Below are 12,583 nucleotides of genomic sequence, written 5' to 3'. Positions count from 1 at the left end.
CAGGGACACGAGGCGAGGCAGAGATGGCAGTGATTCGGCCACAAATCAAGCAATGCCTGGATCCCCAGATGCTCTGAAAGATGAGGAAGGGTCCCCCTGGATCCCGAGCTGAGCGAGGAGAAACATCTCTGGCGGAAAGGCACCTACTAAATTGGTCGGGCCGCCCAGGAAGTGAGTACACTCAGGAATGCAGTAAGTGGGTGCTGTTTTCTGAGGCCGGGGTCTCTGACTGCTCTTTGGAGGGCAGAGAGGGGCATGGAGGCCTTCACTAGCCTCCCTCAAGTCCGGAGGTCAAGAAGGACCTCGGAGGGGGCGGACATCATGGGAGTCGCACAGGACTCTGTAAAGCTCTCAAAGTGGAAGATGTCCACACAGTGGGGACTGGCGGTTTCCCTTGACAAAGTCTACACCTTGACCACAGACGGCCCATGCTTCTGTGGGGTGTCACCAGTGCGACTGAGCTCAGTGGCCCTTCAGCCTACTACCTCCTGAACTCCGGGTGCCACCGATCATCTGAGCGATGCAGGTTTCCTTACCGCCGGCATCCCTGCCCAGCCCTGTGTGCCTCTGAGTGTGCCACCCAAGGGTGGAGAACCCAGATGACACGAAGCAGCCTCCCTCTGAAACCGTGCTGGACACCGAGAAGAACGGGTCCTCGGTCCCCTCCCAGGCAGGTCAAGGAGAACAAAACGAAACTGCAACCTCCTGCTGCGGCCTCCTGCTGAGACGCATGTGGCACTTCTCTGACAAACACGCTGTACTTCACACCACCAGGCCCGCGTGGCCATCTGATGGCCTGCCTGGCCCTGGGGGGGTCCGTGCACAGGACGCCAGGTGAGAGCTTAAAAACGTGTGAGAAAGAGAGCGGTTCCCCTGCCCACTGTCCTCTGCTTTACAGGAACGTGACCGGAGCCAATGGCGCTGAGAGCCCTGAGCATGTGTGGAGGCTGCTTAGCTCCTCCGAGGGACCACCTTCCGGATGGGGTGCCACAGGCCGTGTGGATGTGCGGGGCGCTTTCAAACTCACGGGAAAACATGCCACTGTTTCTGAATTCCATTTCCTATGAACTTTTGGCAGCCCTTTCCTAGGGGCAGGGCCATCACAGGTGCAGGGAGCCCGTTCCCCGCGCCAGGCCCCATGGGTGCTCACTCCACCCCTAATACAGGCTAACAGCCCAGAGCTGTCTTTACACCCAGTGACGGGTTCCCAGGAGCAGCGTGATCTCAGCGTCCCCCTGAGATGGGGACAGCCCCTGTCCAGCAGGAAGCCCTCCCGTGGCCCAACCCTGTGATCTGTGGCCTTCCCCAGGCCTACCTTGCTGGCCTCAGTGGCCGCAGTGAGGGCTGAGGCGCTGAAGTCGTGTGCAGGCAGCGTGCCGAGCCACAGAGCCATGGAGTGCTCGTGTCGCTCAGTGTCCACGATGCTGGGGAAGATGTGGCGCTCCTTGAAGGCGGCGATGGCGGCCTCCTCGGCCACCCAGTCCAGTGGCTCGTGCAGCCCATCGCCCCCGAAGCGCTGATTGTACTTGTCAAAATGCACACGCTCCAACACCAGCCCGAGCCCCGGCGCCTTGGGCACGTCCACCTTGGTGGGGCCCCAGCTGTGTGCCAGCAGGCTCTCGGGGGCGTGGCCCCTCACGATGGCCACCACCAGGCCCACCATCTTGCGGATCTGGTGCATCATGAAGCTCTGGCCCTTCACCGTGATGACAGCAAACTCCAAGCCGTCCCGCACGAAGGGCTCCCCACAGTGCATCTCCAGGATGTAGCGCCTGGCGCTGGGCTCCTGCGGCCCCTTCTGCGATGTGAAGTTGTGGAAATTGTGAGTACCCTGGAAGCAGGCGAGCAGCTCGTTGACATGCCGCAGGGTCTCGGCGCTCAGCCGGAAGCTCTCGTCCTGCACGTCCTGGTCCTTGTGGGCGAAGGCGAAGGTGGGCAGCATGTAGCAGTAGGTCCTCGCATCACACCTGTTCTTGGAGTTGAAGCCGCCTGTGACACGCTTCAGGCCTGGGGTGGGGAGAGGAGAGGGGGGTGCAGGTCAGCAGGTGCCTGAGGTGAGGAAGGTACCCGGGAGATGCAGCAGGCACGAGTCAGGCGAGATGGTGTGAGTCACACTCTGGATCTCACAAAGGAACGCGACCTACATATAATGCCAGGGGAAGCCGTCAGTCACCTGAGACACACAGGAGATGCAGAGACCCCAGAGTCTGTTAGGGCTCACCAGAGGGAGGCAAAAGACTTGCTGATACAGCAGTCAGCGGTCAGGAGTCCTAGTGTGGCACTGTAGGATAAGCACTGGACTGGGAACCACAGGGTTGGCAGTTCAAACCCACCAGCCTCTCCTTGGAAACTCGACACAGTGGTTCAAACCCACAGGAGAAACAAGAGGCAGTCTGCTGTGTGAAGACTTACAGCCTCGGAAACCCTGAGGCAATTCTGTCCTACACAGTTGCCATGAGTGGGAATCGGCTGGGCAGCAGTGGACTTTTGATTTGCCAGGAGGGGAGGCCACTGTTGAGGGCACACTGAGGATCTCTGTGTTGACACACGTGGATAATGATGGTCTTATTGCATGATGATGTGACAGGTGCTGCTAAGCTCTACCTGTACACAATCGTGTGTCATATATTTTACAACAATCAAAAAGGAAACGCAAAGAAAGTATTCGACACTTAGAATGGGTTGAAAATTTTTTAAAGAGGGCGCTGCTACCCTACACTGCTCTCAAGGGCTCTCCAGGGAAAGACCCACATCCTGGACCAGCCAGTCGCCGCTACGATGTATTCTGCAGACGTGGGCAGAGGCAGCCTTGTTTATTCCAGTTTTTATTGTGGTGAAATAGATTAAAAACATGTTAGGTGTACAATTTAGCGACATTAATTATGCTGACCACACCATGCTAGCCATCATTATGGTCCATCTCCAAATATTCCCATCACCCTAACAGAAACTTGAGGAGGGTCCCCTGCTTACAAGGTTCAGCTGCTAATCCACCAACAGCTCCAGGGGGGCAAGATGAGGCCGTCTGCTTCCAGAAGCCCCGTGTCCCATTCGCTGGCCTTTACCACCCTGGCAAGCACGGATAAATGGGGATCTCTGCATCTCCTGGTTGTAGGTAGGATTTCAGACACCATAGGGCCCTCGGTCTCCCTTTTTCTACTCAGCATGTTTTCAAGCATCATCCACGTGTGAGCATGTGCCAGAGCTTCACTCCTTTTACAACACCAAACTCATTATCACCGAGTCAATCCTGACTGAAAGCCACACTATTTAAACGCCTTTGAGACTCTAAGTCTTTCCAGGAATCCATAGCCCAATCTTTCTCCCCTAGAGCAAACTGTGATTTGAACCGCTGACCTTGCAGTTAGCAGTCCAATGCCTTATCAGAGCTGAATAAAATCTGGGCAACCTTGTTTTAAACACCAAGAAACCCTCAACGGTGTAAACAATCCACGGTGATGAGCAGTGATCAGGTGACCCGGGCTGTTCATGGGCCGAGGAAGGAGGAGCTACCAAATCAGGAGCCTTGGCTCCGGGGTCAGCAGCAGTACAGACAGACAGATGTGTGTGAATTTGTGCTTTCTCAAAAAGGTGAGGACTCTGGTATGACGCTGCAGGATAAAGCATGCACCCCCAAGGGAGCTTTAAACCAAAAGGTTGGTGGTTCAAATCCACCAGCCACTCCTGGAAAACCTATACAGGGTTGCTGTGAGTCAGAACCAACTCCACGGCACTTCCCAACCACATTATCAGCACCTGGGGCAGTGGTGCTCCCCCGGTGGCCCGCGGGAGAGCGTCTCACTGCAGCCACCACTCACCTACAGTAGAGCAGAACATGTCTCAGCAGAGACTCTAGAACAAGAGACTAGGAGGAAAGGCCTGGTGGCCTGTTTCCAAGCGTCGGCCAACAGTAACACAAGGGAACCCAACAGCCAGATCCTGCTAAGCACAGTGTCGTGATGAGTCAGGGTTGACTCAGGAACCAGAGACAATAGTGCAAGACAATGATTTGGGGCAGTTGGGAATGAGGTGGGAGGGAGAAGCTCTCGACCCCAGAAGTACCCCTACCCTGAGTGAGCACAGCAAGCTGACTTCAGTCCCACCTGGAACTACACTTGGGTTGAGAACTCAAACTTTTGGGCCTTTTTGATTTTAGGCGGGGGAATGATAATAAAGAATTAGAGATTAGAGTTAGGATTATAGCTAGGCCTAGGACCTGGTGTAGCATTAGGGTAATAACTAGGACAAAGGTTAGTGAGAACTCACGGACCAAAAGTGCTTGACCTAAAACATCAGTGTTGCATTGGAAGGGCTGGTATGGAACTCATGAACTCACCAGCCACTGAGCGTCTCAGCCCCAGCAGTCTGAAGTCAGAGCTCTGGGCAGTTACTAAACAAACCTCAGTGCTCCTCGACTCCGTGTGTCGCTCCTGGCCCGTGTGGTTTCAGAAACACTTGAGTGTTGGAGCAGGCGTGGTGAACAAAGTTCTCTGTTGTAAAGGCAGGACCACCAGAAAAAGGTCAAGGAGGGCTGGCAGCAAGACACTCAGGCCTGTCAACATTCAGGCTGCACACCTGAAACTAGCCCATGGCGCGTGTGAAGGTGTCTCCCGTACGAATGTAAGAGGCCCTCGACACGACTTAAGAGTTCTCCACCTCCACAACCCTGAGACCCGAACTAGATCGTGCCCGGTTACCATGAAGAAACACTAAGAGACAGATCGCAAGAGGAAGTACTGGACAGAACAGGAGAAAAACGTGAACCAAAGTCAAAATCCTAACAGATCAGGCTTACTGGTGTCACAGAAAACGGGTGGACCCCCCCAGACGCTGGTCCTTAGTCATCCTTCAAGCCTGGAGCTAAATATGCTGGAGAGGATGGTGGAAGACCGAGCAGTGTTGTGTTGTACGTAAGGTCACTGTGAGTCGGAACCGACTCAACGATACCCAGTGACCGCTGGGCCGTTCCCATGGAAATGGTTCCAGTGTGTTTAAGTCCAGAGAAATCTACAAGTGGCCACAGTAAAGGAAGAATAAAGGGTCTGGTGGACCGGAGCCAACTGTCTGCCGAGCTTCAGTGAACCAACTGACCAAGTCAGTGTCTTCTCACCCAAAACCAAACCTCCGGACCCACTGCCGTGCCAGTTGGTTCCGACTCACAGTGACCCAAAAGGGCCGAGTAGAACTGCCCCATTAGGCTCCAAGATTGTAATTATTTATGGAAACAAGACTGCCCATCTGTCTCCCACGGTGCAGAAACCAGGTCCATGGCATCTTGTGACGGTCCTCAGTCCTCCAAGGTTCGGTGTGAGGGCTGAGCACAAGCGGCTGTGTGCTGTAATCTGACTCGCCTCAAGCAGGTGATTATTATGAATTATCGCTTAAATTTTACGTGGACAAATAAGTATGTAAGTTTGTTGTTGTTGTTAAGTGCCTTGGTCAAGCTGGTTCCAACTCATAAGGACCCTGTACTGGGTTTCTGAGAAGCGGCTGACGGATTGGAGCCGCCATACTTGCGGGCCATCAATTTGGTTCCGCTGTAGTCGTATTAGAGCGACCACAGACACAGAGAAGGGCGGGAAAACGACTGGCGACTGCTGCGCCAGCCTCATGATCCCTCCAATGTGTGAGCCCATGAGTGCCAGTCCACAGCACTGAGCGTCTTCCTCTGGTTTGCTGACCCTCTAACTCACCACGTGACATCTTTCTCCACAGACTGCTCCCTCCTGACAATAAGGGGGAAAATCGGCGGGAATGATGGAATTTGCAGTAAGAAATCTACTTGATGTATACAGAAAAATCTGTAGCAGCTCCAGGTAATAGCACCAAACTGAAAAGAACCCAAATATCCATTAACAGATCAACAGACAGCCCACCCACCTCACAGATACCACACAGAGTGAAACACCGACTACGTGGTGACAAGCCAGAGAAAACCAGGGTGCACACCCACGAGCCCTTTCACACAACACTGAAACTTCAGAGGTCTTCTCATGGAACACTTCCTAAACGGAGTGCACGTTCACACACTGCAGGGAACACACACAAACCAAGTGCAACAGGAAGCAGACGGGGGGCGGGGGTGCCCAGGGAGGGGACAGGGCTGACTGTGACGAGCGTTTCCACACGCACAGCCTTCAGCCTACACGTCCAGCTGGACACAGGCACACTCTTACACTGCACCTCACGTCGCGCACTTCAGAGAGACAGCGCCTTGTGAGAAGCCTGCTTCAGTGAAGCCTGTCGGCACCGTGTTTCCAGGGGTGGTGCTCACTCACCACCCATCTGTGTTACGTTCCGGTCACTCTCACAGGCTTCCCTTCTTCATCACGCTATTTGCACACGTAACAGACGACAGTCTAGTGTCAAGCATCACTTTCAATGCAACGGGAAACCACAACATCCGTGTGACCCCCTTGATTGTGATCTTCACTGTACCCAAGTGCTCTGGAACAGACCCTGTGGTACCCACCGAGTACGCTGATACTTCATATCTGCAGTTTACTGCATGCCAACGTTACTTCATTTTTAAAAAGGCATTTAAAAATAAAGGGCTTTTTAAACTAAAAATAGAAAAAAACGTGATGTGGGGACTACTAGGGTAAGCCAAAATCATTGCTATAAAATCACAGAAATCTTTATTCACAAAATTATCAAAATGTGACACTCTTTTCTCCACAGACCCTGCATCTAGGTCTCAACCCTTCTGAAGGTGGGACATCTGCCACTCAAACCCTTCCTCAAAGAATCCTGAGCTCTTCCATTTATATTTCCTGTATACAGCCTCGACATGGCAGGATGAGCATCCTAGAGGGAATCAAACCTTATTTCTTTTCAACAGTATTTGAGTCTGAGAAGATAAAGAAATTTAAAGGGTAAGATCAGGTAAAGTTTCCCAATGAAATCTGAATGGGACAATTGGTGCTGCCTTCCAAGAATGAGGATGAACACTGTCGTGATGGAGAAACTTCCTGGTTGCGCTTGCCTGGCCTTTTTCTCAGTTTTCCATTTCTTAAAACTTCTTTCTAATAAGCTCCTATGATCGTCCTGCGTCCTTCAAGAAAATGGATCATGATCCCAAGAAGCAGTCACCATAGCCTTCAGAGCTGACCTCACCACCTTGAATCGATCGAACCATCCCAGCAGAGCCTCTAAAAAGCCCTGTTAGGGTTGGCTCGGTTTTTCGAGGGCACCCTAACGAGATTAAGACGGGTATATCCCTGAGAGAAGGTGTCTGCAGCCGCACACTGATCCCAGAGACCTGTTTAAATGCCTTTTGTTTGAAGTAAACACGTGCATATGCGAACTAGAGCCTTAGTAGCAAGCAGCAGTTTTTAGACTTACCCTTGTACATTAAGTGTTGCTGTGAGTATGTGTGTAGATGGACATGGCACAAAAGGAAACAGAAAATAGGTGAGCAAAGAAAATAAACAAGATTGCAAACTTGCACCCAGACAGACAAACACATGTTTACCTCAGAGAACAAGGGAGTGTCAAAAAGTTGGTGGGAAAAATTCCACGACACTTTAATTCCACTTTTCCATGAACTTTTTAAAGCCCTCACGCATTGGGGTTCAGTTCCAGATCACAGCAATGAATCAAATATTACAAGGAAGTACGTCACATGAGCGTTCTGGTTTCCTGGCTGCACAGAAGAGTTCTGTTCCGCTACTGCAGCCTGTGAAATATGCAACCAGCAAAGGCGTCTGACATAGTGTGAGGAGGTCCAGTATGAGACACAGAGACAAGAAGCAAGCAAATGCTGCTGGAAAAACGGTGCCCAGACACGTGCTCGACGCGGGGTTGCCACAAACCTTCCGTATGTGGAAAACACAGTTATCTGCAAAGCGCACCGTACTGAAGCCCAGTAAGACGAGGCATGCCTGCACTCACAGGAAATGAAAACGGTCTCTTCAGCTCAGCGGCCGCCTTCGAGTCAGTCTCCGACTCACTGCGACCCCATGCGTACCAGGAGCAGACCGCTGGGGATCCACGGGGGCTTCAGCGGCTGATTTCTCAGAAGTCAATCACCAGGCTTTTCTTCCTAGTCTTAGACTGGCAGATGCGTATGAGGTGCCCTCGCTGGAAGGAAAGTCAAGCGTCCTGCCTGCGAGACGGTAACTGAACCACTGACTCGTCAGAGCTTTCCAAGGCCTCTCGCTGCCAACCAAATGCTGACTACTTCTTCCACGACCCTTCACCAGTTCCTGTGTAAGTGTGCCTCACTGCCGCCATTTTATTGGCATTTGGATGATTTCCATACCTGGTGTTTGCTTACGCAAGGCACACAGCATTCACTACACACCACTCTTCCCAGCTCTGAGGGCGCCTCCCAGCGGCCCCGTACCTCCTCCCTGGTTGCCAGACACTCATACTGAACCTCCTCCCCTAGACATGCCATCAAGGACGGTGGCATGGACACAGCCTGCGTTCTCAAAGTTTACAGGGTCTGCAGTTGCCAGGGCCCCAGCCCAGACCACCATGGACTTACCCAAAATCCGAATGTGGGATGGAAGGTGGCTATTGATCTTCTCCAGGATGTCATCGATCAGCCACACCTTGAGGGACACAACCTGGCCAGCAGCAGACACACCCTGAGAGGAAGCAGATGAGCAAGGGGGTGTGCTCAGCTCTCAGCAGGAATCTTTCCCGGAGAACTCGGCATCTGCGGCTTCTTCAACAGAATGGGGCCCCGGGAGTGCAAACGGTGGACAAGCCTGAGTCTGCACCAAACACTCGGCTGTCTGAACCTGCCCAGGGCACCCTGGCAGAACGGCTGGAGATCTAGTTCTCGGAGAGTTAGTGCTGAAAGCTCTGATGGTACAGCCAGGCTCAGGGAGCAGCCCAGAAGCGCAGCCGAGCTCTCCAGGGTCTGGAATCCTGTGAACCAGGCACGAACGTTCTCATGCCACTCTCACGGGCCTGTCCAGCACTCTGCCCCCATGGATTCCAGGCCACCACGCGGTGAGGGCACCAGGGGATCTGCCAGGACTCAGCACCAGCTTCTGCAGCCACCCAGAGTGAAATGGGCTCAGGGCTCAGCCCACACACTAGGTTGACTTCAAAACTTCCAAAAAAAAACCCCCCAGAAACAATAAAAACACCCCACTGCCCTCCTCTAGTCAATTCTGACTCCTACTGACCTCACAGGACAGTTTCTGAGATGGCAGATCTATATAGGAACAGACAGTTTCATCCTTCTCCCTCGTAGCAGATGGTGGGTTTGAACTGCTGACCTTGTGGTTAACAGCCCAAAGCCTAGCTCATTATGCCACCAGGGCTACTTGTTTGGATTCATCACAGAAAAAAAAAAAAGAAAAAAGAAAAACACACTTTGCTCATGATCCAGTATTTTGGCTTCACGTTGAAATGAGGATTTCCTGAATGTACTTTTAAGCAAAAGGACTGTTAAAAGCCAGCTTACCTGCTTCCTTCTCCCTTCTTAGCGTGGCTACGAGGAAGTTTTAAATAACAGTGACACCTGTCTCACCGCACACACCGCTGTGATGAGGAGGCACTGAGCCTATAGGACAGGCAGAACCCGCAGTACCTTGTCTGTCCGCGCACATCGCTGGAAGGACATCTTCTTCATGTCCTCGCCGTGGCTCTCGGGGATGCAGCCTGACCGGACAAGGGCACACACCAGGTCATCCTCGATTGTCCTGAACTGTGAGGCCCCGACGTTCCGCTAAAGAAGGAGAGTTGTTTTCTTTTTGTTCCAGCACGAGCCCCGACAATTACATGGCAGCCTACATTCACATTTCCAAAGTGGGGACCACCAGCTACCACTAGGTGGGAGCTGGAACCACCACCGACTGAGGCTGAGCCACAGCTCTGAAACACTCCTGAGACTGGCCCTGCAACCCACTGTGGCAGCCTCAGAGGTGAGCCACGCTTCAAGAGCTCTAAGGGGCTGCGAGCAAGAACCAGGAGCACACACAGCAACTAGAAGAAAGTGCACCTTCAGGGGCCTAGGCACCGAGACCACCAAGACAAAGACCGAGGAGGGTCCGGCTGCCACAGCTCTGTCCCCTCAGAGAGCAATCACTGGCCCCCGCACACCGTGGGCTACTCCAAGTCCCTGCCTCATCTCGGGCCTGTAAGGTAGGACCCACACTGAGCCTGGCTGCTCACCAAAAAGCCTGAAGGTCTAGTCTAACCAGAGTTGCCTTGGAAAATAGGACTGGCAAGCTCATTCTGAAAAACGAGCCACTGAGAGTCCTACAAAGCACAGTTCTACTCAGACCCACATGGGATCACCATGAGTGGGCATGAACTCCATGGCACTAGTTATCCATCCCGAAAAGGAGCTCAGAACCTTGATGGCAGAGGAGGTAAACAGTTGTTGTTGTCAAGTGCATCGAGTCCATTCTGACTCATAGCAACCCTGTATAGTTCAAACGGACCATGTAGTCCAGTGCTTATCCTACAGTGTCACAGCCCTCAAGAGGTCAGCGGTTTGAACACACCAGCTGCTGTGCAGCAGAAATTTGTGGCAGTTTATTTCCACAAGGACTATGTTTGTTGTTAAGGATCATGGGTTTGGTTCCAACTCAATGATTCTGTATAGGCTTTTTCAAGGCTTTAAATCTTCACAGGAGCAGAAAGCCTCATCTTTCTCGCGTCCTTGTGGTTCACAGTCCAGTGCTTAATGTGTAGTGCCACAGCACTCCCTCCATAAAGACCACCCGAGATGCAGGGCAGCTCTAGCCTATCCTATAGGTTTCCTGAGAGCAGCGGGTTTGGGTTTGCTTTTAATGAGGAGGAAACATAAGTACAGGAAGACTTCATCCCTGGAAGAGAGCCCCCGCCCCCCCCTCAGCTGTGACAGTAACTCCAGGAAGAGGAGCAGAATCTGGCCTGAGGCTCCCGCTTCCCCTCTGAAGCCCAAGTGGGAGGCTGCACAGGAGGAGCACAGAAGTTTTTCAACAGCTCAATTCCTCAAGGCCAGAGACCAAGAGACGAGCAGGGGCGGCTCCGGGACCCAGCTCACCTGCATGCCATGATAGCCCTTCCCGGAGTAGGCCATCAGCAGCACCACCTTCCTCTTGGGCAGCTTTCTGCTCTGCCCCTCGTCCTCGCTGTTCTTGAGCTTCTTGGCCTTTTGCTCGGTCTCCTCCCAGACCCTGGTCCTACCCTGCCGGTTGCGCGTCTTCTTGTCCTGCTCCTCCTTGGCCCCCAGGGGGACGGGGGCCTGCTCGTTCTGGGCCATGGGGGCAAGGCTGCAAGGGCACGGGCCGAGTGAGAGCGAGGATGAGGCAGCAGGCAGCGGTGGGGGTGCGGACAGAAAGGGGCCAGGATCGCCCGGGCGGAGGTGGAAGCCCTGCACCCTCTGGGCAGTAGCCCGGGGAGGGAGCGTGCTCGATATCGGCCCCTCAAGCTGTCGGAGAACCGGGATCGGCAGAGGAGAAAGGGGAGAGTGGGGCCGGGCAATGTGCCCGCATGCAGCGGGCGATCGGGCCGCCACGTGCAGGCACTGGTACGACAGGCGGCGCGGTCCTGGGCTCAGGCACCGACCTCCGCAGATGCTCCACAGGGCCGCGGCCACCACCCGCAGCCTGAGGACCCCCATGCACTGCGGCAGGGGGCGCGCCCGACCCCTGACCTCTACGGGTTCAGAACCCCTCAGTCCTGACCCTGCCGAACACTGACCTCCCTCCCTGCTGACCCCCCCGACCGAGGCCCCTCACTCTCCGCTTCCGCGCGGGCTCATAGTGCGCTCGGCTGACCTACAGCTGTCCCCTGACCCCAGGGTTAATCCCTGACCTCCCACAACCCCTCCTCCTCTCCAAACCCACGCCCCCACCCCGCCGGATCGGCGTTATTGCGGGAGCGGGGAACACCGGGTTCGGGGAACACCGGGAAACCCGTCGGGTCGAGCAGGACTTTCCCCGGTCTAGCCCCACTCACGGAGCCACAGACTGAACTGGAGCCGGACCACGTGGGCGAAGGCGGAAGTAGAGCGGGTGCCGGATGGCGGCCGAGCGGGGGCAAAATTCCTCTGTTTGTAGAAGGGGCGGGGATTTACTCTCTTCCGACTGCCCTGAAACGTCCCGAGTTGGACCGAATAGGGCTGTCCTAGGGCGTGGTCGGGACGGGGGAGTGCCGGGGTGGGAGTGGGGTGAGCCCTTTGCTCTCAACTGCTCCGAAGTTCCGCTAGTGGGGAGGAGGAGCAGGGAGCAGGGCGGTCCTGGGGCGTAGTCGGGGCGGGTCTCGGCTCTCAACAGACTGCGCTGAGGTTCAGCTAGTGGGGCGCGAGCAGGAGCGTGGTCGGAGCTGGGTTCCGCGCTAAACAATGCTCTGAAATTCAGCGAGTGAAAACGTAACAGGACTTGGAGATGTAGTCGGACTGCACTGAGACTCCGCGAGTGGGGCGGAGCTGTGCTGTGCTGGGGCATGGGCGAGGCGGGGCTTTGCTCAGAGACCCGCATTCAGGTTCTGCGGGTGGGGCGGGGCGGGGGCGGGGCTCCACCCTAAAAATGCTCTGAAACTCTTCAAGTGGGCGGGACAGGGTTTATTGGGGATTTGATCAGAGTGAAGCTCCACTGTCGGCAGGCTACGCTTAAGGCTCTGCGAGTTGGGC

The 12,583-nt window shown here is 54.4% G+C and overlaps 1 protein-coding gene across 1 annotated transcript in view; it reads right to left on the bottom strand.

Annotated features, from left to right (window-relative positions):
• PUS1 (pseudouridylate synthase 1) overlaps window positions 1-11,212 on the bottom strand; it is a 13,261-nt gene extending 2,049 nt beyond the window's left edge. The window contains exons 1-4 of the mRNA XM_006874065.1: window positions 10,994-11,212; window positions 9,551-9,688; window positions 8,492-8,594; window positions 1,316-2,007 (exon numbers count right to left, since the gene is read on the bottom strand). Of these exons, the coding sequence (XP_006874127.1) occupies window positions 1,316-2,007; window positions 8,492-8,594; window positions 9,551-9,688; window positions 10,994-11,212 (1,152 nt within the window). The remainder of the gene's footprint in view (window positions 1-1,315; window positions 2,008-8,491; window positions 8,595-9,550; window positions 9,689-10,993) is intronic.
• Between the last annotated feature and the right edge of the window lie 1,371 nt (window positions 11,213-12,583).

This window comes from Chrysochloris asiatica, unplaced genomic scaffold, assembly GCF_000296735.1.
Source record: "Chrysochloris asiatica unplaced genomic scaffold, ChrAsi1.0 scaffold00261, whole genome shotgun sequence".
NCBI classification, from domain to species: Eukaryota; Metazoa; Chordata; class Mammalia; order Afrosoricida; family Chrysochloridae; genus Chrysochloris; species Chrysochloris asiatica.
The sequence above is the reverse complement of the archived record's forward strand: the minus strand, read 5'-3'. Positions and strand labels throughout refer to the sequence as shown.